The sequence below is a fragment of the Eutrema salsugineum genome, unplaced genomic scaffold (genome assembly GCF_000478725.1).
Source record: "Eutrema salsugineum unplaced genomic scaffold, Eutsalg1_0 scaffold_7, whole genome shotgun sequence".
NCBI lineage: Eukaryota > Viridiplantae > Streptophyta > Magnoliopsida > Brassicales > Brassicaceae > Eutrema > Eutrema salsugineum.
The window spans coordinates 2,468,415-2,495,373 of NW_006256486.1; the positions used below are offsets into that span (position 1 = coordinate 2,468,415).

The 26,959-nt window shown below is 33.1% G+C and overlaps 3 protein-coding genes and 1 pseudogene across 3 annotated transcripts; 3 read left to right on the plus strand and 1 right to left on the minus strand.

Moving 5' to 3' along the window:
• The first annotated feature begins 8,736 nt into the window (after positions 1–8,736).
• LOC18010819 (tRNA-specific 2-thiouridylase MnmA) lies at positions 8,737–11,780 on the plus strand. The gene is made up of 10 exons (XM_006393003.2): positions 8,737–9,084; positions 9,273–9,347; positions 9,489–9,542; positions 9,622–9,700; positions 9,824–9,954; positions 10,155–10,238; positions 10,380–10,463; positions 10,550–10,701; positions 10,932–11,082; positions 11,162–11,780. Exons 1-10 carry the CDS (start codon positions 8,761–8,763, stop codon positions 11,492–11,494), a joined length of 1,467 nt encoding a protein of 488 aa, XP_006393065.1. The 5' UTR covers positions 8,737–8,760; the 3' UTR covers positions 11,495–11,780.
• A 203-nt stretch (positions 11,781–11,983) lies between these two features.
• Positions 11,984–14,091, plus strand: LOC18010696 (1-acyl-sn-glycerol-3-phosphate acyltransferase 3). The gene is given in 12 exon segments (XM_024150515.1): positions 11,984–12,108; positions 12,250–12,372; positions 12,453–12,492; positions 12,574–12,647; positions 12,740–12,799; positions 12,900–12,977; positions 13,061–13,219; positions 13,305–13,430; positions 13,523–13,615; positions 13,710–13,796; positions 13,879–13,929; positions 13,931–14,091. Coding segments are annotated over 12 exon segments (1,131 nt in total). The 5' UTR covers positions 11,984–12,027; the 3' UTR covers positions 14,090–14,091.
• A 2,608-nt stretch (positions 14,092–16,699) lies between these two features.
• LOC18010838 (pentatricopeptide repeat-containing protein At2g22410, mitochondrial) lies at positions 16,700–18,751 on the minus strand (the record flags this gene model as incomplete). Its single annotated transcript, XM_024150371.1, has 1 exon — positions 16,700–18,751. A coding segment is annotated over one exon (2,037 nt), but the record flags the coding sequence as incomplete, so codon positions are not given.
• Positions 18,752–19,508: 757 nt separating this feature from the next.
• Positions 19,509–20,953, plus strand: LOC18010846 (annotated as a pseudogene).
• The last annotated feature ends 6,006 nt before the right edge of the window (positions 20,954–26,959 follow it).

Consider the following 26,959-nt stretch of genomic DNA (forward strand, 5'->3'; position numbering starts at 1 on the left):
CCAATCCGTTGACTTTTCCTTCAGTAGACTTCAGAAGTAGACTTCCGGCCAAAAAGGTTACTTTAACATTTGACCAAGCCATTGACTAACAAAGTAGACTTCTATTGTAAACTTCATGTAAGAGTAGACTTCTCTGACAGTCTACTTTTGAAATCTACTTTTTCAATAGAAGTCTACGGAAAAAATAGGTTATTTTTGCAATTGACTATCTTTAGTATACTTCCCTGTGAAGTCTACTCAAAAAAGATTCCTTCTAAGTTTGACCGGAAAATATAAGTAGACTTCCCAAAGAAGTCTACAGTTTTTAGACTTCTTTCTGAAGTCTACTACAGCTTTCCGGAGTTTTCTGAATTTTTTATTTTTTAAAAAGCTTTAGTCAAACACTAAAATGACCTATACGTTTTTGGTCAAACAACAAAAGTAACTTAAAAGTAGACTTCTTGTGCAGACGTAAACAGTAGACTTTAGAAAGAAGTCTACATTAAAAAGTCAAAATACGGTCAACTACAAAAATAACCTCTTTTCTTTCGTAGACTTCTTAAGCCTTCAAATGAAGTCTACTATGCTTTTTTTTTTGTTTTCAAAGGATATCGAGTAGACTTCTCGTGAGGTTTAATGAAGTCTACTTTAAAAAAGTTAATTGCAAAAATAACCTTATGTTGACTAGTAGACTTCAGTATACTTCACGAGAAGTCTACTTTCGCGATATGAAAACTGAAATATGGAGAAATTGAAGTGCGACGATTACCTTTTACAAAATTGAGCTCGGCTACAGTTTTTTTAAGCACCCAGAACTCAGGATATCACCAAAAATAAGCAACTCAGATGTTAAGTAACCAGAAATCACCGAAAATGCATGAATTTTGGCATTGTAACTTAGCCCAGATGTTTTGGAGAAGAAATTATGAAAGAATGAGGAAGGTTATGAGTGAATGAGCTTAAATATTTACTTATTACAGCTTTAAAATTGGTTGAGAAGCATTTATTCCATTTTCATGGTTGTTCATGGTGGTTGAAGAAATTGAAGAAGATGGCATTCTCGTAATTAAATGGTCTTTAGAAGGTCTAAGGAGACTTTAGCCAAATTAAAGAAAAATCGAAATAATAGATGTATAATGGTATTTTCGTTAATAGTTTAAGTGGGAAAGATAAAATTGTGAGAAAATGGCAAAAGTTGGAGAGAGAAAAAAAAGAGGTTAATTTGGTGTTTGACTTTGAAATATGGGTTAAATCTGAAACTCTCCCATAAATTAATCAATAACCATTATTCTCATCAATTCCCATTTCGATTTTGCAGTTATGTTTTGTATTCATTAATTCAAAGTAACTCTTTCTATCTCTCTATTTCGAACTCTCTTCTCATTATGTAACTCTAGTTATCTGGTTTAACGTGGGTTAGATATCGGAGAAAAAAAATACTTGCGTCAGATAAAAATCACGAGCTATTTAATAATCATCTTGAGATTAATTGAGTGCAGTGAACTTCTAGAGTCGATAAACATTTAAATAAAACAATCTAATGGTCTTTAAAAAAAAAAAAACAATCTTATGGTCTCTTTGCTTTGCATTTCCTTTTTATAATGTATATGGAACATGCATATACAACAAATCATCTAACTGTCTGTTGCTCCCTCCACACATTTCCATACAATCAAAAGATATGAAAGAACACAAAACCATCCTCTTCCACTTCAGTCGCTCCCTCCATGTTCCTTTCGGATTCCTCCTCATCAGATACATCAGCAACAATATCTAAGAAAACTCAAGACTCAAAAAATACAACAACAACAAAACCACATATTCACCCACACTTCACTTCCCATTACACCTCACCATCTTGTTTGTGACATTCCTAACGTGAGAACACCACTAAAGATTGTCGTCTTCTTAAATTCTCACTTCCTAGTACTAATTAACAGATTAACAAATATTCTCTTCACGAATTGAGGAGAGTAAGACTTTTTAGTACCCAAACACAGAAACATTAATCATATTCTCTCACACTCATTTTTTTAGCTGAGCATTTTCATAAACACTTAGTAGATATATAAAGTAGAAAAGAAAAGAAAAACAATTGCAAGTGTTCACTCTTTGACATACGCAGAATCTCATGAGAGAAACTGTATGGTTTCATGGGGCTGTGCAAAAATCACAGCCAGTACTTCTAAAGCTTCGCTCACCTGAGCATGTACACCATGACGCTCCAAGTTTAGGCTATTTGATATAAGCAAAAGTTTACTCTGTATTAGTATAAACATTATAAACTGGAGATCAATTCCTTTACCTCTTGGAATAAACTGCTATGTTGTTTCAATATACACAAATCAATCGTGGGAGATTAAGGAGCCACATTTTTTTCGTGTTTCACTTGAAGCGGTCGCCTAAAGCAATAAAAAATTCATACAATGAGCAGATAACACAAGTAGTGGCGGAGGGAGCATGTTGGGAGGGAGTGCAATTGACACAGATGAAATTCAAATTTTTTATATAAATATTTGTATTTTTATGTAAAAACTAGATATAATATTAATAATTTAGCTAAATGACCCCCGTAAAATTTGTTTATAATACATTATAAATTAAAATTGATCTCCGTAAATTTTTTTTCTAACTCCGCCACTGAACACAAGGATCTCCCACGTGATGGTGCTCTAGTGTTGAACTCTGCAAGAACACAGCCTCAAACATCTCCAGATTCTATTTAGATTAGAGACTTAGATAAAAACAAAAAACAAAACAAAAAACATACAGCAAATAGAAATCTTGACATCGATCATACTCGTGAAATAAACCAGCTTTTGAGAATGAGGGCTACCTGTATGATAACATTCAAAAAGCAAGCATACTCACCAACTACTTTAAGCACCTCTTGTGAATGACATTTACGACTTTCATCTTCTTCAATGCTCAAATGGGATTTCAAATTTTGGGTATGTGATCTTTTCACCAAAATTTCCCTGTCTTTCACAGTATATAGAGAAATGAGAGACTCCAAATAAGAACTCTAAAGAGAATAAAGACTAATTATTTTCATTATAACGCATCTTTTTGCATAATTCGATTGTTAAAATTTTTTTGCTCCTCTTTGAAGTCAAAAGAGAATCTGTTCAAAGTAGTTTCATGAATAACAGAGACACATGTCAAATATTCATTCTGAAGATAAACATTTTTAAACTTGAAAGCAAAGGCTTGCTTTTGATTCTTGATTCATTGCTAAGTTGGCAAAAGAAAAGTCTTACAAACCTACGTATCCGCCACGTGAGAATCATCCAAAAAGATGCGTTATTATACTTGACATCGAATTATGTTATTATCCTTGTATTAATGGAGTAAACTTTGATGACACAAACAAGCACACACCCTATAAATTTTTCAGAGAAACTAATTAGTTCCAAATCGAATGTATAAAAACTGGAGAAGATTAAAAAGCAAGAACAAGATGTAAACCTAAAGTGTTGGTACTTAGGAATGCGAGAACTCAGAAAAAAAGGTAGGAGGTTGTCGATGGATGTGGTATATATAGAGGCTAATAATTTAACAATTTAGATTAAAATTGTGAATTTTGATCTGATAAAATCGTAGATTTTGATCGATTCAGATAATATCATGTTTTTTTATTTGATTTAATATTATAAACTTATATTATGTGATTTTAGTGGTAAACAATTTTTTTGTTTTTTTTTTAAAACAAATTTATGGAGAAACAAAGAGTAATTAGCCACCCTAAAATTGAATGAGAGAGTTTTAAACAAAATTTTTTATTTTGCTTATAATATATATGATTGGTGTCACAAGATTAAGAAAACTAAAATTAAAACTATTCGATCCATAGCTGTTTTGTGGGTTCATGATTTTTTTGTGTGTGTGGTTGTGGTTATAGTATAGAAAAACTATATGACATTTCACTTATGTATCCAAACAGTAGTTTTTCCAGTATTAGAAATGACAGTATGTATGATTGGTATTTCATCAGGATCTGATGATAATATACATAAACAATAAATAATAAACCTAACTCATGAAAAATAAAATTTTAAAATAAATGTTGTTTAGCTAAAAACCTTTTGTTCCTCACAAACGCTAAAAACAGTAAATACTACTCTTCAATAACTGGTAAACATGATTTTGTACAATGAAAGCACAATTCATTATAGAGTGAGAATTTAAATAGCAAAATAATAAGTGCTAAAAAATTTGCATATCTGGTATATTTGATGAAATCTAACCTAAAGGTAAATCTTAATGAAGAATAATTACTTAATTAAGTGCTTATAAAGGTATGCCAAGTTGAATACTATCTAAAACATGAAAAGCATACAAAGGAATTTGTAGACAAACCAATGAATATATGAGTTCTGTTTTCAGAAATAGCATATTTGGACTAAATGAAAGCACAAGAGATAAAAAAGGGATTGGAAAAAAAATTTCTAAATTTGAAGATTTTTGTTGTGTTTTTCATCATATTTTCAATCTATGTTTTTTTTTTTTGTGTAAAATCTTAATATTGAAGCAACAAGCATATAAGCACCTATTGAAATCTTGACAAGTACATTTTTGGTCGTTAAAGGATCAAAAACTTGATAATGCACATACTAAAAATCTTGTTCCAGTCGAGTGTCGCTTGAGAATTGATCAATAAGATCAAAACGGATCTCTGGCTGCATAAAAACATGATTTTTTTGAAATCATTTTTGACAATTATATCTACAAAAGGGCAAATGTATGAAAGATCATTACATCTTTATACTAATATATATATATACATATATATATATATGACTATTGAAAAAATAAAATAAGAACTGAGAGTCCTTAGTCAAAAAGCCGATTCTTTAGTTGGACGTTCGAACCTAGTTAACACAAACGCAAGCACACGTGATCGAGAGGAGCACAACAACCAATAAAGAGCCAGACCCTAAAATATTCTCGGTGGGTCATATCCCCAATTCCAAAGTAAACTGCATAACCAATATAAATTTCTAATTACAAGTTTTATGTCACAGACAGCTTCAAGGATAATGCATGGATCACCTCAACGAGAAACTTGTTATCCGCCATCACGTAAATGACGCCCACATCGTTGTAGAGTATCCTCTCGATGATGGAAACCACAACCTACAAAGAGCAAAGATATCTCTTCAAAACATACACAAAAAGTTTCAGTCACTAAGATTCACGGTTTTGCTAAGTGGCGTTTTATAAATTACTCACAAACCATTTTACATACTCGTTTCTATTGGAGTGTAACTCACTAGAAAGAATTATTAAGTAAATATTATTTCGTTGCAATAAATTGTATTCAAATATTTTCATGTAGACGTTCTAATAATTATAATAACCAATAAAAATAGGGTTTGAAATTTTGTATTTTGCTTATGGAAAGCAGGTTGCTTGATTCACACAAGTAATATAAGTAAATTACTTGTATATAACGTAAGCTAAATGATGAGAAGGGGCATGGAATTTGGATATAACATAAACTTGAGACTAGAATAGCGATCACACAAGAATTATCTATTTGCAATGTTTATAACAAACATCACTCACGCGAAAACGCTAGTTGAATATAATCAATGGTTTTTTTCCTTTATTGGTACTTTAACGGTATATTAGGTTTGCTAATTTGTTAGTAAAAGTTTATTTCCGATCAAATCTTAAGAAAACAATTGTACAAAATTGAACATTGACAATCAATGGAATCAAATCATATACATTGGTTCAATTGATTGAAGTTGGAACTGAATAAAACAATTAGAGCAGAAGTGTTTATTAAAACAAAAACAAAAACTTACTTAGCTGGTTTTGAACACATCCTACTATTAGTTCTTCATGTTTTCTGCGAGCATCTTTATTTTTCAAGTCTGCATCTGCTGGAGCTTTGATCCATTATCTAATAATCCTTCCATCCTTTATATTTCTATCTTTTAAAGCATTGACCTGAAATCATTATGAAAGAATAAAGAAAAAAAAAGAAATTCAATAGAAGGTAATCAATAACAAATTTACTTACCATTCTAAGAGATTGTCAACATAAAACTTGATTCTCATAGTTTTTGGAGAGTATAAACCTCATATATCTTTTCTCTGAATTTCTCCTTCAGAGCATTAAGGCTCATTGACTGTTGCGCACGCAAACGTACCCGCATTTCAGGGTCATACGTCTATCACGTTTATGAGCCCCATCTAATCTCAACTCACCTTTTAGAAAAAATTTTGAGATGCAAAGGTCCCAACACTCCTTGTTCAAGTAAGGAAAAACATTACAAACCAAATTTTTATCACAAATCGCAAACTAAATGCAAAATCTAGCCCTTGTACTTGTTCAGTATTTCTCTTTACTATATCTTAACAAAACCAGAGTATATAGAAAATTACTTGTGAAAATACTCGGTGATTGAATCGACACTCAGAATGGATAAAGGAATGATATGACGTAACAAATCAAATTGGTCATAGCCGGCTTGTCTTTGGTAAGAGAATCTGCTTGATAATAGTAAAATTTGTGCATAGCAACTAACATATGGTAAAAGAGATTTATCCAAACACCAGAGAAAATCAACATTGCGGTCTCCATCAACTGGTTTTGTTGGTCTGTACTATTATAAAATAACTTAAGTTAACAAGAATATGTCAATTGTAAAAGTTACAAACAAAGAGAATAATATACTCACTTGTTTCAGTTGGTCTTGAATTTTCTTTTGGTCAATCAGTTTGATGTCCAAGTCCCCTGTTAAAAATCAAATCCAAATATAAAATCTCATATATCAACCAAAATTATAATTAAATAAAATGTTAATTAGTGTTTACTTTACATCATCCATAGTCTCACATATTTGTATGCGGCACTAAAGAAGTTTAAGATCAAGCCAATATGAGCAAACACTAGCTGTTTAATAAATCAACTTTCCTAATTGTATCCAATTCAACCAACCCATGTTCAACTGTCCTAAATTAACCGAATCCGAATGAAACATAACCAGATGCTAACCAAGTCTAGTTGAACTTTTTAGTAATCAGTCCAGGGTTTGGATTGAAAAAAAGAATTAATGGTTAAATAACTCAAACCGGTTTAAATTAACCTTAATAAAATCAAACCAATGCAAACCCGGATTAAAGCGAAACTTAATCGGATTTAAAGGAAATGAAGCCGGTACTGACCCCAAATTGGACTTGACCAAGGTCTAACTGATTTTGACCAAAGTTGTAAATGAAATTAACTTAAACCCGTAAATGAGATTTTGTATCGTGTGTGGTTTAGCGGATTAACATGAATTAAAGAAGTCCCTAAACTTTTATCTGGACCTAATCAACCAAGTCAAACACGATAATTTGGACTAGTCACACAATCATTAATGGTAATGACACTTAACCAAAAGCTTAGCTTAATGAGCTAAATCAATCCTCAAACCATTTGGATTGGTCACACATATATCTATATATATATATATATATATATATATATATATATATATTCATTAATTTTTAGAATTAGAACACCTAATAATCGGATTAAAGCATACCTTAATCGGATTTGAAATTGGTTTAAAGCAAATCCCGTACAAGTATTGTCTCTTGCAAGTAATCGTGTCTCATAAGTATCTTCTCTGACGATCATGTACGAAAATATAGTTTCTACTTTCTAGCTAGCAGAATTCAATGAAATGTGGAGTGGCTGGCTCATATGCTGTAAACGTAGGTATGTTGTAAATATTATTTTAGCAGAAACATTCGTAGGACAACAACAGAAGCTTTGCTTAAATCTCTTTAGTCGAATAACAATTGGTACTTTAATGGTATATTAGGTTTGCTAATTTGTTAGTAAAAGTTGGTCTCCTATCAAATCTTAAGAAAACGATTGCACCAAAATTGAACATTGACAATCAATAGAATCAAATCATATACATTGGTTTAATTGAAATTTTTGAAGTTGGAACTGAATAAAACAATTAGAGAAGAAGTGTCTGTTAAAACAAAACTGATTTACAGTGAGTTAGATGGTTTTGAACACGTCCTAATATTAGTTAGTGTTTCCTTTGCATCATCTATAATCTCACACATTTGTATGCGGCACTTGAGAGACCTAATATCAAGCCAATATGAGCAAATACTAGTTTTAATGAGCTAAACCAATCTTCAATCAACTGAACCGAATCCTAATTGAATCCAATTGAACCAACCCATGTTCAATTGTCCTAAATTAACTGAATCTGAATGAGACGTAACCAAATGCTAACCGAGTCTAGTTGTAGTTTTTAGTAATCGATCCAGGGTTTGGAGTTATAAATAAATCAAACCGGTTTAAACTAACCTTAATAAAATCAAACTAATGCAAACCCGAATTAAAGCGAAACTTAACCTGATTTAAAGGAAATGAAGTTACTGACCCAAAATTGGACTTAACCAAGGTCTAACCGAGTTTGACCTAAGTCAAAATTGAAATTAACTTAAACCCGTTTAGAAATGAAATCTAATAAAACAAAAATTCAACCGAAATAACCCGGATGTAAATTGAAATTAAATCAAACCAAGTGGCCTTCTATTTTGAAGGAAGCCAATATTTTGACTTTGACTGGTTTAGACCCAAACATGTTGTGTTGACTTTGACTATAATCAGGTGGATGAAGTTTGCAAATAAGAAGAAAAGGTCGATGAGTCGTTGCCGTTCGATCATAGGAAAAATCGACGGTATGGATTCGACTAGTAGTAAATGATAAGCCAAGCAGAGTCTCCGGAATTCCAATTTCTTCACCGGAATTCCCAATGTTCTCCGCCGTCGTCAGACCTTTCCTCTCTCCCTCACCACCGCTCTTTCTCCGTCCTCTTTCTTCTTTCTCGATTTTCTTCCGATCCTTTCACTTGCCGTCTCCTCAACCTGCTCACCCGATTACGCCTTTCCTTTCCTCCGGCCGTAACTGTAGCCGACATGCGTTTGTCGTCGACCAGTACCTCTCTTGTTCCATGCCTGAGAAGCCTCTTCGTGTCGCCGTACTCCTCAGTGGAGGCGTCGATAGCAGCGTCGCTCTCCGCCTCCTCCACGCCGCTGGCCATTCCTGTACCGCTTTCTATCTCAAAATCTGGTTCCAGGTGTGTTCTTCTTCATCTCATCTCTCTCTTTATGATTCGTAGTCTGTTTGTGATATAGCACCTTGATTCATTTTGTAGATTTCGATTCAAATTGGATTTAAATTGTGTGATTTTTCACTTTTTCCACTTGATGAATTCCACTTGGCTTTTCCTAGAATGTGGGTTGTGATATTCTGTGTGTTCTGTAGGAAGGCTTTGAGAATTTCTGGAATCAGTGCCCCTGGGAAGATGATTTGAAGTATGCAAAGCATGTTTGTGAGCAGGTAGGTAGTGTTCTTGCTAAAAACCCCAAACCCTGTGATTATCTTGGTTTTGTGGTTATCTTCAAAAACTTTTGTTTTTTGTTTGTTTCAAAAGGTTCAGACTTGTGGATGTTTACTGCCTCTAGTGGTTTCTTTTTCCAGGTTGATGTTCCTTTGGAGGTTGTGCATTTAACAGATGAATATTGGGAGAGAGTTGTAAGTTCTTTCTTTGAATGCTTCTATTTAGAATGCTTAATTGTTTGGGTTTCTGATTTGATCTCCAACAATAAATCAGGTTTCTTACATTATTGAGGAGTACCGTTGTGGGCGTACACCTAATCCGGATGTTTTATGTAACACTAGAATCAAGTTTGGTAAGCGCTTCTTGCTAAACAGTTTTTAATCAAGAGTCTTGGCTCATAAAAAGACTCCTGCTTTCAGCTGAATTGTCCCTCCCATTGTGACTAGTCAGCTACATATTGACCTTATATATTCAGGGGCATTCATGGATACAATCAGTGATATGGAGTATGACTACATAGCGTCAGGTCATTATGCTAAAGTGGTCCATCCTCCTCCTGCTGACCAAAATGATTCATCGTCTCTTTTGGAACTATCACAAGACATGGTACTTACTCCACTTGAACACTGTCGACTTGAATTCTGCGGGTAGTTTTTCTGATCGTTGCTGTGTCTTTACTGTATTATACTTGTTGGTTTTGACGTGTGCATTGTACCTAGTGTTGTAGGCTACCAATGCTTCTTAGTTACATTGCTTTGGTTTTCAGTCTTCGCACCATTTAAAGTCTGCATTTTTCTATTTCTTAGGTGAAGGATCAGACCTACTTCCTCTCACATCTTTCTCAAACACAGCTTAAGCGACTGCTATTCCCACTTGGATGCGTAAAGAAGGTACTCGAGGAAGTTCTATACTTCTATCTTTGCAAAATTTTGAGAGATTTTAGTCACATGCATCTGCTCCATTCCGAAATGTAAAGTAAAAATTAATAATGAAAACATTTTGATTGTTTGCCCTTGTTTTCTGATGCACAGGAAGAAGTTCGCAAACTAGCCACAAAATTTGATTTGCCTAATAAAGACAGAAAGGATTCGCAAGGAATATGTTTCCTTGGGAAGGTATACTTTCTAGTTTGTTCTTTCTGGTTTTTGACAAGTTACCTATTGCAAGTCTGAAACATTATGGATGTGGTTTTCTGTAATAGATAAAGTTCAGTGACTTTGTCGGTAGACACATAGGAGAAATGGAGGGAATTATATTGGAAGCCGAAACTGGGGATTTTCTTGGTAACCATCGGGGATTTTGGTTTTACACAATTGGACAACGCCAAGGCTTGCGTTTACCCGGTGGACCCTGGTATGGTTCTTAACTAATGTATAAAAAAACATAGCTACTTCTGTCATTGTTTATGATTCTAGCAATTGGCTCACATGAAAATTAAAAGCAGCTTCTGGTTCTGAATATGAACCCTTCAATGGTGTTGAGAAAACTATTTGGCTTAACTTCTCATCACACGCTGATTTTAGTTTCTTCTTTAGATCTTTTACTTTGTCTATGAAGATCATGCTCCCTTGATCTTAGTGCAGGTATGTTGTTGAAAAGGACACTAAAAACAATGTAGTGTTTGTCTCAAGAAATTACTACTCAATCGACAAGAGAAGGCGGATTTTCCGTGTTGGCTCTCTAAGATGGCTTAGTGGGAAACCTTCAGGAAATGTTAGCCAGCTTCGTTGCAAGGTAAAGAGAATATGATCGATCACTCTCTACTTTCTACTACACATGATGGCTACTTGGCACTGATAAGTTGAGTATATAGGTCCGGCATGGGCCTGGCTTCTACAGCTGTAGCTTTGAAATGGAAGCACAAGGAGATGTTGCGGTTGTACACCTAGACGAGGATGATCAAGGTCTAGCTGCTGGGCAGTTTGCAGCGTTCTACGAAGGAACCACTTGTATCGGGTCAGGCGTAATCCTAGAGTCATGGGACGATCAGTGTTTCCCGGTCTGTGCAAAAGCCCTTGAACTCGCAGCGATGGAAGACAAAACAAAACTCGGGAAACCTGTAAAAATCATGACGATGCCTGTTACGCCATCTGTTGAGACTGAGCCAAGAGAAACCAGTGCAGAAGCAAAGCTGGTCAAGGCGTGAAACAAGGAAATGGTTGTAGTAGGCTCAGGTAGATCTCTAGATCAGAAGCTTTTTAGTTGAGAAGTGACAAATCAAACGTCAGAGTTTGCCGTGAAAAGACCAACTAAAGCCAGAGCAATCTAAAGAAACTACTTGAAGAGTTGAAAACTGGGGAAGCAAATGTGGTTATAGGTCAAGAACCGTAGATTGTGAAACCAATAGTTTTATTGAAAAAAAAAACATTTGTACCATAAGGATATGTTTTTCCTACACAGTTTTTTTTTGTTATTTAAAATTGCATTTTATTCTAGTTCTTGTTAGAGATTTACATGCGCACATGTCTCCATGTGTTTGTCAACTAAAATATAGTAAAGGAGAGAGAGAACAGCGTCAAGTGCTAAAAATGGCGCTTGAAAAACGCCCTTGCATCGAAACAACAATGATGTTCCTTAATTCTCATTTCTTTGATTCCTCCAAAAAATCTAAAGGAGAAAAAAGGTTCGAAGACAATTAATTTTCATCTTCTTCTGTTACTTTGTGTCTCTATCTTAGACATGGTGGTTCCTGCGGCTCTTGTCTTTATCCCTGTTGGTGTCCTCTTCTTGATCTCAGGCCTCATCGTCAATCTCATTCAGGTCTTTCATTTTTACTCTTCACACCAAAAGAAATTCATATTCATTATCTTCTCCGAGGAAGACAGTTTGTGTTTTTTAGATGTCTGTTACAATTGAATTCGCCAACTAAGGGTTTTAGATAACATGGTTATGTGTTTTCAGCTTGTGTTCTTCATTATTGTTCGTCCATTCTCAAGAAGTTTGTATAGAAGAATCAACAAAACCGTTGCGGAATTACTTTGGTTGCAGCTTATATGGCTGATTGATTGGTGGGCTTGTATAAAGGTTTGTGAATTCATAAAATAAAATTTGTGGTTTACACAGAAGTATCTAGTCTGATATGTGATGTTGTGTTGTTGCTGCAGATCAATTTATACGCCGATGCAGAGACTCTAGAGTTAATTGGTAAAGAGAACTTAAGAGTTTATACTACCTAAGTCTTAAGTATCCGTATCCAATGATTCTTGTTCTTGATATAAATTTCAGGGAAAGAACATGCACTTGTTTTAAGCAATCATCGAAGTGACATTGATTGGCTTATTGGATGGGTCATGGCTCAGGTGTTTCTATCTTTATCTGAATCAATATTCTGTCTTTAAATTTGGAGAAATCTCTGTTTTTTTAATTGAATACTATTAATGATACATCACAGCGTGCAGGTTGTCTTGGAAGCTCTTTAGCCATCATGAAGAAAGAAGCCAAATATCTTCCAGTGAGTCTAATCAATCTTTTGTTGAATCTTTTTGTCTTTAGTTTAATGTTGATTTTGAGTCATAAATGTATTTTACTGAAACACTACAAGTCTTTAACAGATCATAGGTTGGTCCATGTGGTTTTCGGATTACATTTTCTTGGAAAGAAGCTGGGCTAAGGATGAGAATACCCTCAAGGTTAGTTTTGCTCTAAGCTTAAATTTGATTCTGTTTTATGTGCTTGAAACATTTTTTTGTTGTTGTTCTGTCTCTTCTTGCAGGCAGGTTTTAAGAGACTTGAGGACTTTCCTATGACATTCTGGCTGGCTCTTTTCGTTGAAGGAACTCGTTTCACTCAGGAGAAGCTTGAAGCAGCTCAAGATTACGCCTCTATCAGAAGCTTACCAACTCCTCGAAATGTCTTGATTCCTCGTACAAAGGTAAGTTTCACCAAAAAACAACTTTGCTTTTCAGGTCATTTGTGAGCTTTACTTCACTTGGATTTACATAGATATGCAAATTCAGGGATTTGTTTCGGCGGTGTCACACATACGATCATTTGTTCCTGCGATTTACGATTGTACCGTAACCGTTCAAAACAATCAGCCTACACCAACTCTGCTTAGGATGTTCAGTGGACAATCATCTGAGGTATAAAAGTTTCTAATGTCTCGGTTTCTTACATAGAAGCCTATGCTCAATATATCAGAAACTTTTGTTTTTTTTTTTTCCTTCTCTTGAAGGTGAATTTGCAGATGAGACGTCACAAAATGAGCGAGCTGCCAGAAACAGATGATGGTATTGCTCAATGGTGCCAAGATTTGTTCATCAATAAGGTTCACAAAACAAATCTCGTGTCATCAAACTTCTAGTTTCCGCTAAATTCCATTTGTCTCAACATTGCTGAAGTGCTCACTTTTTATAAACCAGGATGCTCAGCTTGAGAAATACTTCACAAAAGACGTGTTCAGCGACTTGGACGTTCACCAAATAGAGCGGCCAATCAAACCATTGATCGTAAGAGACATCACACATCAGACTACAGCAAAATGCTATAAAGTGATTTTCTTATGAAACCTCTTAATGTTGTTATAAACAGGTGGTCATCATTTGGTTATGTCTCCTTGTATATGGTGGTTTCAAGCTAGTTTCAATGGCTCTCTGTGGTAGCCTCGTGGAAGATCATCTGTGTCTGTGTGTTCTTCTTGGTGATTGCAACTATAACAATGCAAGTATTGATTCAGTCGTCTGAGTCACAACGTTCAACTCCTGCCAAGAGACATCTACAAGAACAACTTATTTCTGCCTAGGATAAGAGAAACCTCAGAGATTTCACATTGCGTTATTCATTTACTCAATAGAAACCTCTGACTAAATTGTTTGTCTTGTTTGATAATTTTACTCTTGTTTTTTTTAGTATTAATTTATTATTTTAGTACAAATTATGAGATCTGTTCTATCGACAATTTTAAATAGACAATTCTACCGTCTTATGAACATCCACGCCAAACAGTTCTATCTAATATTGTAATCTTGTCTTCATTAATATGCAGAAATAGTAATAAATCGCATTCAACAATATTGTATGCGAAAATCCTATGTTTTCGCATGTGTTTTTTTTTCTTTTCTTTTCAATTAACCACCAAAATTGATTTTGTAAAATTTCAACTCATTCCCATTATTCTAACTTCTAGTTGAGCATATTTCTTTCACATAATATTTCATTCTAATTTTTTTTAAGTATTTGATATTTTGTTGTTAGATTGTACGTTGTCCACCACCATTTCAACTCATTCTGATTACTTAGCTTTCTAACTTTTATTTGAGCATATTTCTTTCACACAATAATTCATTCTAAAAATTTTACAAGTATTTGATCTTTTCATATTAGATTGTACATCGTCCACCACCATTTCTTCATACGGTACTAATTAATAAACATCTCAAAATATTTCTCTCTTTATCTGGTAGCTTGAAGCCCAATATATTTGTTAATCAATTGAAATTAACTTTGTTAAAAAAAAGAAAATTGTAATTAAAAATAACCAACGTCAACAAAGTTAATTGACACTTCAATCTGTTAGTATAGCCAAATTATTTTTAGAAAAAATGATACTTTTACTCTAAAAGAATCAATGTCATGAGAATACTTTGTAGAATGGTCACAACTTGATATTTGCTTTTCATTCTTTTCACCAACTTATCATTGTACATTAGTTGTGCAAGTCTTCTTTTTAGAATTTGATGGAAAACAACTCTTACAAACAAAAATATGCGTAGATTACTCATTCAATTGATTAATTGATGTTATTGAAATAGAACCATACTTCAACTAATGAAATAGAACCATCTCACTTTCACCCATTTGCAAAACAAGACTTTGTATCAGAAAATTCAACATAATACTGAATTGTTGATAATATTAAAATTTGTACATAGCAACTAACATGTGTTAAAACAGATTTATCCAAACACCAGAGAAAATCCACGTTGCGATCTTTGTTGTGTTGGTCAGTACTATTCACGATAAAGGAGAAAGTATACAAAAATATATTAATTGTAAATATTTCACGATAAAGGGGAAAATATACCCACTTGTTTCAAAACTTTCGTTTAGAAATTTTTTTTTGATTGACCAGTTTGATGTCATAAAACTCACATCCCAACCAAAATTATTAGTAAACAAAAATGTTAGTTAGTGTTTACCTTGATCATCCATAGTCTCACACATTTTTCTTGCCTAGAACTTTAAATGAGAATTTTATTATTAAAATAAAAATTTTGAAAGTACAAAAAAAATTAATTATCTTAACAAAACTTAAACTCCAAAATGAATGTAATTCATTATTCACCGCAGAAAAAACATAAATGTGGTTTCTCCATCAACTTTTTTTAGTTCATTGAGCACTATTTTTGGATAAATTTTTGATCATTCATTACATTAAACTTAACCATCTAACTAGTTAACTCAGTTAATTTTCAAGTATATATGCTGGTTAGATTTTTCCTCACATTAATAAACCAAAATTCAATGATCCAAGAAATTATAAACACGGAAGTTGTATTGAAAAACAACACATTATATAGTTTACAATACTGTAAACTTACTTGCTAGAAAAGTCTTCCTTGGCATCTAGATATTGCATTGCATAGCATAGCGAATGGATCAATGAAGGATGCGCTGCAGAGCATGCTCACGACCCTCATTCCCTACAACTTGAAATAAGAAACTATTGTGCCACCAGTAACAACAAAGGTTTGTCCTAATAATTATGTGGATTATAGGCAATATCATGTAGTTTAAAAGGTGGTTCAAACATCTTAAAGCATGCATATGTTATCACACTCTTTCTGATTATTGAGATTCTTACTCCCTGTGGAGTCATCTTCTATCTTTTTCGTTTTTTTTCTCACCATTGAGACATGTTTTTGCCTGGTGCCCATCATTTTTTCTGCACAAAAATCAAAATGATTAGTCATTAAGAAAATATCAATATTACATAAGCCTTTTGTACAAATCATCTCAATGACTTCTTCCATCCTTCTGATATTTTTAAGAGTTTGCGGTGAAAACATTGATATTTTTATTTGCCCAAAAATTACACTGAATCAGAAACTTGACGACATTAGTATGTTCACATGACCAAACATTAAGTTTTTTTTTTAACTAAATAAATGGTAACTTCAACATTTGTTAGGGGTGAATTTAGTTATTTTGTTTTTAATTTTGTAACTTGTTGGTTAATTCAAAATTTCCCCCTTTCAATAGTTACCTAAATCCTACAAATTCGAGAATAAAACATATCACGAAGCAATGCCCCTTTCCTATATTGGCTACAACTTCAAATGTATTTCCACAGACCAAAAAGTAAAAATTAAATTTATCAGTTTCATTTAAGTAATATAATTCTCATGCCCCGTAATATTATTACTATTTAAGTAATATAATTCTCACCACCATTACACTCAACGAGCTCCAAATGTTTTCTAAGAAAATCTAAGAAACCATAAATCTTCTCATATTCAGGTCTCGATTTATCCCTAACAATGAACTCAGAGACAACTCCGTTAACCTCAATGCAACTGCAACCCGGAATCTTCTCTACGCCTCTCTCATTCATCATACTCCTCGCTTGCTTTGCATTTTCAAACATATTAGCCTCTTTATACATACCATCCAACAACACATAGATCCCACTATCACCAGAATCAAGTTCTAAAAGCTTCTTAGTCGCTTTCTCTCCCAACTCAACGTTACCATGCATCCTGCAACCGAATAATAACGCTCCCCAAACCGCAGCGTCTGCCTCCATTGGCATACTTTCCATGAGCTTCTCTGCTTCTTCCAGTAGCCCGGCTCTTCCTAAAAGGTCTACCACAATAGAGTAATGTTTCAACTGTGGATTTAGGTTGAATCTAGACTTCATCTGAGAGAAATAATCAAGACCCATTTGGATCATTCCTGCGTGGCAACAAGCTGATAATACTCCTATGAAAGTTATCTCATCTGGAGCTAACCCTTCATCGATCATTTCATTGAAGTATGATATAGCAGCGGATGCATCTCCGTGATGGGCCAAGCCCCCGATGATCGCTGTGTATGTAAGCGAGTTTCTTGTTTGAATCTCATGGAAAACATTGCGAGCTTCTGAGATGTTACCACATTTAGCGTACATGTCGACCAAAGAAGTTCCTAGTGCAACGTTGAGGCTAAGACTATGTTTCTCGATGTAACGATGAATCCAAATGCCTACATCAAGAGCACCAAGCTGAGAACAAGCAGAGAGACAATGGATCATGGTGATTTCGTCGGGCTTTACACTGCTTGTCTGCATCTCTTGGAACAATGCCAAAGCGTCTTGAGCTCGATTTGCATGGACAGAGCCACCGATCATAGCATTCCACAGGACAACATCTTTTACTTCCATATCATCGAAAAGCCTCCGAGAAACATCAAGCAAACCACATCGAGCATAGCCTGAAATCATTGTCGTCCACGACACAATTGTTCTCTTTTCCAACTTGTCAAATATTCTCCGTGCCTCGTGAATATCTCCACATTTAGAGAACATATCCATCAGAGCATTAGCAAGAGGAACAGTCACTCTCAGTCCGTTTTCTTTTATGTATTCATAAAACTCTTTCCCAAGATTCAAACTTCCCAACATTGCACACGAAGAAACCAACCCAATCATAGTCACATCATCCGGGTCAAATCCTTCAGATTCCATTTGCTTATAAACCTGTATCGCCATCTCTGCTTGGCCAATCTTCTTATACCCATTAATCAAAGAGTTCCAAGAAACCAAGTCCCTCACAGGACTTTCATCGAACACCTTCCTCGCATTTTCCATCTCACCGCAAGAAGCAAACATATGAATCGAAGCATTATGCACATGAGTAACCAACTCCAATCTCAGCTTAAGAACATGCCCAAGAATCATGTGACCTAATCTTTTCAATGCAAGATCAGCACAAACCTTGAACAAAACAGGGTAAGTGAAATGATCTGGTCTTGACTCGCGATGTCTCAGCATCTGTTTGTAGAGCAAAACCGCTTCTTTAGGCCTCTCGCTCTCGGAGAATCCTCTAATCGTTACATTCCAAGAGAAAGCGTTCGGGTTCTCAACTCCTCTCAGAATCTTCACACAGTAATCGAGATACGGAGGTTCCGACAAGGCGCAGAAGGCAATTAGTCGGCTTGAGGCGAACGAATCCAGGATCAAGCCGGTGATTATCATCTGAGATTGAATCTGCTTCAAATGGAGCAACGATATGCATTTTTCGAGCAACGAAAGAAGAGGATTGTGGAGAACGAAACTGTGTGTGGAGTTCCAGTTGATGGGTTTTTCTCGGTGATGAGGAAGGGAGCGAGTTCGACGCTGAGAGTGAGAATACAGCGAGCGATTGAATTTGGGTATCAGAGGAAGAAGAAGCTTTGCCTTACTCACATTCGATATGTTCATCGGCCGTTAATTGACGTCGCGAAGTCGCCGGGAGAAAAACAACGTCTTCTTAATTATAGTTGGGTCTACAGGCCCAATAAAGCTGGGCCTTATGAGATATATAATGTACGAGATCAGCCTAATCAATTTCAAAAAAATTATTCCGCTGCCAGGGTTTGAACCCGGATTTCATCAATGCTTGAAATTAACCTTTGTGCTACAGTGGATTCGTTGCAAATTGATGTATTTTGAATGTATATTACTATCAATTTAATATCCTTCTACATGCAATACTTTACCAAAATCATTTTTTTTTAATGAGAAAATACTATACTTTACCAAAATTGAATGTATTATATGGTCAATTTTAATTAAAAAAAATAAAAGATTATATTTCAAATCAAAGGGAAAAAAACAGATCAGGATCTTCAAGTTTCCCCTTGATTTTTAAGAATATTTTATACATACTATTTCTGGTAATTCTTTCATTTTTAGGAAATTTTAGAACAAAAAATATTTCTCACCAAATATAAAATACATTCTCATTATTTTATTCTTCTTCATTTCTTTGAGTTTTTCATATTCATTCCTATTATTCATTTAATGGTTACCAATTAGAGCCAAAGAATTAGGAGAAAATGATCATATGTGAAAACAAAATAGGTTAGGATGGTTATTTACTACTATAAGAACTTGCTGATTTTCGAAAGTGTCTTAATAGTGCGTAACTTTGCAATCGCTATTCTCATTCTGTGTCTCTCTCGGCGGTTTAGTTTCCAAATTCATGGTGGATCTGGGCATCACAAAACCAAGGAAGCTTGAGAGGTGAGGTTTTCTATTGGATCTCTTACATTATATTACATTATAACCACTAGGGCTACTAATCTATTTCGATTTTATCGTGCTATAATGATTGGTTTCTCATTTTCGATGATTGAATTACAACTAGTTAAATTGTATTTGAACAATGATTCCTGTATTTGTAGCAAACCATTCAAAACTGGATCTAGTAATGCTGTTATGGTCTATCTCCCTGTTTCTGAGAAGTAATTACTCTTATTAAGGTATCATCTACACGCATCAGCCACACATATATGTTTCAAAGAAAATACGTTGTTGGTTGCCATATCTTTTTTTCTGTGTAGGGCCGTGAACTAGGTTCTCATGGCTACAATTATTATCATTGCACTCCCGCCAATGTGGAGGCGGTACGTCTACTTTGTACCTTGTTCTACTTTGCTTTGGCTCTATTCTTGTTTGATCAGCGAATGACTGTGTTTTCTTAAAGTGCCGTACCAATGAAGATATCTTGGACCAGTTAGTCATCCGATATATATTTTTTTTAAATTTCCCCTAACAAAAGAAATGTTATCTACATTCATTCAATGATGTAAAAACTTATACGGCATGCAGATGGGCTGGGAGAAAAGATGATAAATACTTTGCCATGCTTACCAAAAACAATACCATATCTGTCTATGAGACTCAGACTTTCAGCCTGTTAGGTGACAAACCCATGAAGGTTGATGATGTTGTGGACATTTCTTGCTCTCCTACTGAATCCAACCTTGCAGTGTTGAAAGGGTGTGTCAAGAAGCAGCCTGCCAAGGTAGCCTTTGTGCAAATCCCTGGCATGGTGGAGCTGAGGCACACGGATCCTCCTGATGTTTACGACCTCGATTGCAAGATGTACTGGCAGAGTAATGGATAGTACCTTGCTGTCCAAGTTACATGCTCTGTGTTTGTGCTTTTCCGCATCAAAGAGGTTGATATTCCCATCGAGGTTTTTAAGGTGGACAAGAAGGTCCTCGCGTTCGCATGGCCGCACGGGAGCCCAGCGGTCACAGGTTTGCCATGATGCACGGCGGCGAGGGCGACCAATCAGTATTGCCAGATGTTAGTTTCTACACTATGCAAAACCTTGGAAAAGTTTCTAAGCTAGCTACTCTCAAGGACAAGCAAGCTGATGCACTCTTCTGGTCGCCCAGAGGGAAGTACATAGTTGTCGCTGGATTGAAAGGCTCCTTCAGTGGCCAGTTTGAGTTTTTCGACGTGGATAAGCTTGAGACTATGAACAAAGCTGAACACTTGATGGCCACCGATATCGCTTGGGGCCCAACCGGAAGATATGTTGCAACCGCGTGTACAATATCTCAGGAGACGGAGGAAGGATTTGAGAGAGGGTTTCACTGGGTTAACGTGGTTCCTCCTTTTAACCCTCCTAATTAATGGGTATTTTTATATGGTCCTTCAAGGGAGAGAAACTCTACTGGGAATCAGCACGCCAGGAATATCGTCTCTTACAAGTAAGTATATATGTGCGAAAATAGTTTCTAACTATAGAGGATACATATTGAGAATTCGACCAAAAAAATCCCAAACGTTTTGAATTTTGCTAAAAAAAACACGAACTATCAGCCTGGCCAAATAAACACTCAACTTTTGTTGACTTCCATAAATAATAACAAACTTTTCGTTGACTTTCCAAATCAGCACACCGCTTATAAAGTTAATAGAAAATTTAAACAATGTTAACTATGCTGTTACAGTTGGGTTAACTCAAAACGACGTAGTTTTAAAATTCTACGATTTAAAAAAAATTGTTTCTACCTTGGTTCGAACACATGACCTTCAAATACATAAGGGTGACTTCTTCTGCCATTGGGCAATTTTCTTTTAAGAACAAATCAGGCAAAAATGAGTAATAAAAGCAAATGTATAACCTTTTTGTTTGAAAGTGTCATTGGCTCAGTGGTTGAAGTCTCCTCTATGTACCTTATATCAAGAGTCGAACTTAGGTGAAAACAAACATTTTAAGATCGCGAATTTAAAAAAAAAAATCGGGTGAAGTGAGTAATAAAAAGAAATGTATGACCCACATAAAAGAAATGTATGACCCACATACTCAAAAGTGTCACTGGTCCAGTGGCTGAAAACTTTCTTATGCATTTTAAGGTCATGTGTTCGAACCCACATGTAAACAATTTTTTTTTTAAATTGTAAAAAGTTTAAACTACGTCGTTTTGAGTTAACCCCAACAGTAACAGCAGAGTTAACGACGTTTAAATTTTCTGTTAACTTTATAAACGGTGTGCTGATTTGGCATGTCAATGAAAAATTTGTTATTATTTATGGAAGTCAACAAAAGTTGAGTGTTTATTTGGTTAACCTAACAATTCGTGTTTTTTTGGCAAAATGTGGAAAGTTTTGGGTTTTTTTGGCCGAATTCTCAATACATATTTGAATTGTGGTTTTGCCTCGCTCCGTATACGGAGGAAGCATAGATGATGAGATGTTGAAGAATCTGGAGAAGCCATTTGAAGAAGAATCTGAAAACCTGGCAAGTAAAGAAGAATTTGAAAACTCCGCAAGTGAAGAAGAATCTGAAAAGTCGGAAAGTGAAGACTCGTGATAATAATGCATTATTTATTCTATAATTGACGTATAATCGTCGTAAAATATCAACCTAAAACGTCGTAAACGTCAAGTAGTCATAAAATATTCGACGTAAAATCGTCGTACATTTATAACAATTTTACGTATTTTTTTAAAAAAATTTGATTTGTTTTTAATTATTTAATATAAAATAAATCAAAAATATAATACAAAATGAATTTGAAAATTATTATAATATTAAAATTTAAATTTAAATTCAAAATGTTTACAAAAAAAAATATATAGTTTAGGTTTATTTCAAAATACAGATCGACGTCCGGATGCATCTCTCCGTCTTATCTTCCGAGAGCCGTTGTACCATCATTTCCTGTCTAAACTATGGGAGCCGACTGACCGTCAGTATCGGTCTGCGGACCAGAAGAAGTCCCCGTAGATAATGTCTGTGATCGGTGCTGCTTCTCTTTCAGTGCAACAGCCAACGCCGGAATACTTGCCGTTATGATATCAAAGAAGTGTTCATCTTCGCCATCTCCTCCTTCTGCACGACTTGCTCAGTCCGCATGCTGGTGATCTCTGCATGGGCGACATCTAACTCCTGCCGCAACTGAATCGCATCCTCGTATGGCTGGCTTCCCGAAGTCGAGGCCTCGAGGCGACGGGACAGTCTCTAATAGAGCCAATCTCTAAGATACAACCTTTTTTCTTCGGAACAACCTATATATAATATTGAAAACTTTACTTATTTATTTAAATATAATGATATATTTATTTAATATTGTGTACTTTAGCTTTTTCTTATTAATATAAATTTATATAAATTTTATTTATCTTTAATAATTTTTAAAACAATAATAAAATTTGAAAACTTTTTAATTTTCAATGTTGAAGTGGACTAATAAAAAATTTATACAGAATTTCTTTATACAACAATAATAGTAGATTTTATAAACTTTTTTGATTTTGAATGTTGATGTGGACCAATAAAATTGCTCTTTTAAATCTTATGTGGACACCTTAAAAACTATTTAGCTTCAATATTTATTAGTATAAGATTAATTATAGTAATTAATTATAGTAATTAATATTTTTTTTTTAAAAAAGAAATCATACCTCTTCGAAGATCTTGTCTTGCTCGAGGACGGTCAAAGGTATTTGGATAATACCGTCAGGTGTGACCTGAGTTTCCTGTTCGGCGATCTTCGCCATGGCATTGTTCGGTCAGAACATCTGCGAACAATCCATCATTCTTCCGGTGAGTGGTTTCAAAGAGCTTCGTCATTGGAGGAAGTTCTCCTCCGTTTTCCTCTGCCTACAAAATATTAAACATTAATTAGTAAATAAATATAATTAATATTTAGATGATTATATTAAAAATTAAATATTAAAGTAAATATAGAAGAAAAAACTTGTACGTGCTTAAGAGAAACTGAGCAACAAAAAGAGATTTATGTTTCTTCTAAAACTAAAGAAATGAAACTGAAAACAGAATAATAGACAAGTAAAAGAGAAGAGATAAAGATCTCCACATATATCATGTTAAAAATTGTGTTTATATGTTTTTTCTGTAATACAATAGATATCTAAAAATAGTTTAAATTTCAAACCCATTGTATCCAATTTATATATGAGATATCAGAAAGATAAATATACGAACACTTCATGCTAACTTACACCGTTACACATATTTGTGTTGTTTGCGCATGGGATGTCATTATATAGAAGAATTGGTGAAGACCTTATATGTTATTTTCTTTTTTGAAAATCTTCCAATTCTAGTAAATATCTATTCAAGTTACAAGGAAGGAATAAAAGAGAAATAAAAACATTAGTAAAAAATCTAATCTACCGAAATTTTTCTTAAAAAAATTATTGAGAAGTATAAATACATATGTTAGATGAGATATCTATATACTTATTTGTGTAATGATTTGCTGATGTGTCGTACTCACAACGAATTTCACAATTTTTCGCTTACGTGTCAGCTCCAGAATGAGTTTTAGGTATAAAAGACCGTTTAACTCTATTTTACAATTACGTGTCATTTTTTTATTGGTTCTCATCTGATGATATGTAAAAAAAACTTAAAACAAACCAATCTAAATTATTAGTTTAGTGCTTAATTCCATAATCAATCAAACCGTTTTAAAATTTATATTAAACCAAAATTTAGAAAAAAATTAGACAAAACCGCTTTTTAAAAAACAAAAAAATAAACCGGTCTAAATTATTATGGTTTAATGCTTAATTCTGTAGTCAATCAAACATTTTTTAAATTTATATTAAACCGAAATTTAGAAAAAAATACACAAAAATATTTTTTTTAAACACAAAAAACTAGAAATTTACCATTTCTTATGTTTCTAAAATTTAGAAAAAATTTAACTAAAATGTTAAAAGAAACAAAAATTAAAATAAAGTTTAGAATGTCGTTTTAAAAAAAAACAAAAAAATTATGCTAGAATATCGTTAATTATTATAGTATTTGTTTACAATTTTTATGTTTATAGGGTTTTCGATTTCTATAATATTATAAAATTAAAATTTATTAAAAATCTAAGAAAAAAATAAAATAAAAACAATTAATGAAATCTATATGTCTAATGAAAAGTTGTTAATTATGATATCTAGATATGATTAGGATTTTTTGATTTTTTATATATATACTTTATAAATATTTTTTTTTACTTTTTTAAAAAATCGAAAGCTTATTTGTAAATTTCGGATTCGGCTAACATAAAACAGAGATAAAAAAATATTATTCTTAAAATAATTTATTTATAAAATTATATTTGATAGACATATATAACCCATGCGATGCATAGACAAATTAACTTAGTATATAACTTTAACAGCAGTGTGATATGTTTCACAACACTTTCGATATCTAAAAATATACAATATTAGAACACCGAAGTAGAAAAAAAAAATAGAGTTTCGAAGATAGAAAAAACATATCACACGTTTACTAATATCAATTTTTTTGCTCATTCAAAATTTTGATCATATCTATATTAGAGTTTTCAAGACGTTCTCCTTCCAAATATATCGTAATCAAAATTGTTTTATTAATATATATATATATATATATATATAGTTCTTTTTTTTTTACATGAACCATGATTACGATATATCTAGAAGGAGAAAGTCTTGAAAACTATGATATAAGTACAACCAACACATTGGTTGATGGACGAAAGAACCGTTTTATAATCTTACTTCAAAACGGGATTTAAACTATCATACCACTGTATCAATTTAAATAACAATGAGTCCAAATGTTTTGTGACATCCACTATTTTGGTAGGATACTAATAACATTAGAAATTTGACTCATTAATTGGTTGAATTACTTCCTAGCTACCATATACAGTAAAACCTCTATAAATTAATAATGTTGGGATCATGATAATTTATTAATTTATCGTGATATTAATTTATAGAAAAAAATTTGCTTTTCGCATATAATTTTCTAAAAATTTATTTGTAATAATGTTATATTTTAAAATTTTAACAAATCTCATGACATAAATTATGATTAAGAATCATAAATATTACAATAAATTAGTTTTTAACACCATATTGGATTGTCCATGTTAAATATACATGTTCATAAGTTTAAAATTTATAAAAAAAAAATCATGGTTACTATCAGTATTACTGATGATAAAAATGAAGATAACAATACAATACATTTAAAAACATTTAAAAGTAAGAAAATCAATTATCACATCAAAAAATCATCATAAATGTTGAATGTATGTAGTGAAAGAGCAATAAAAGCTACTGATATAATAATTAGAGAGATGAGAACTAATGAGATTTCAACTTTAAGTAAAAACAAACACATTAGTCATATTTTAGAATATTGTATTTATATATATTTGCATAAATTTATATCATTATTAATTTATATTTTTGTTGGGACCATAAATTTACATAAAAGTTTCAAAAAAAATTATTATCTTATTATCTTATCGAATTTGATAGATTTTTACATTGCTCCGACTTGAGATCGGTAAAATTTATTAATTTATAATGATTATTAATATATCGAGTATTAATTTATAGAGGTTTTACTGTATGTATCGTAGTTTTTTCGTTGCATCTACATCAAATGAAATTATTTGTTTCGTTAATGACAAAGATTTGATGATTTACTTACCAAAATCATAGATTTCATTCCATAAACAACGTATACAACTATAAATGCATGTTCAGTGCCTAGATCTCGAGATTAAAGGTGAATGAATGTTTTCAGGTATTTAGTATATTTTGTAGTAAAATTGGTGGCATAATTGCATAAACAAAAAAATATATATATACAAGACAACTAATATTATGTTTTAAAATATTCTTTTTTTAAAATGGTTGTAAGACGTGATTGAGATTTCAAATTAATTATCTTAAAATGTATTTTGACGACAAAAAAAAAATGTATTTTAAATAGCTGAGATCATAATTTATTTGAAAATTTTCGAAAAGAATAAAGAAGCGAAGAAGAATACACTAAAAGCTTCCTATTTCTTGTGTCAATAGCATTATAACTAGGGAGTGTTTTATCCATTTCGTTTTATGAGTTTTTCGTTGGTTTCATATTATTTTATTTCTACTTTTGGTACATCTAATTTATTTTACTTATTTTCTATAATATAAAAATACTTATGGTCAAAGAAGTTCAAAAACCAAAATATAGTAAAGGCATAGAAAATATTTAAAGAATTTCTTGCGTTTATACAAAACATTTCTTAAAGGTAAAACGAAACAGAAGAAATATATTAATAAGTTCTGAAAGTGATAAAAAAAAAAGTTTTGAAAGTGAGAATTTGTTGCAAATCCTTA

Coding starts and splice junctions, on each gene's coding strand:
- LOC18010819 (XM_006393003.2), top strand. CDS start 8,761: ATGTTCTCCGCCGTCGTCAGACCTTTCCTCTCTCCCTCACCACCGCTC. Junction 10,702..10,931: donor CGTTTACCCGGTGGACCCTG/GTATGGTTCTTA, acceptor ATCTTAGTGCAG/GTATGTTGTTGAAAAGGACA. Junction 11,083..11,161: donor TTAGCCAGCTTCGTTGCAAG/GTAAAGAGAATA, acceptor TTGAGTATATAG/GTCCGGCATGGGCCTGGCTT.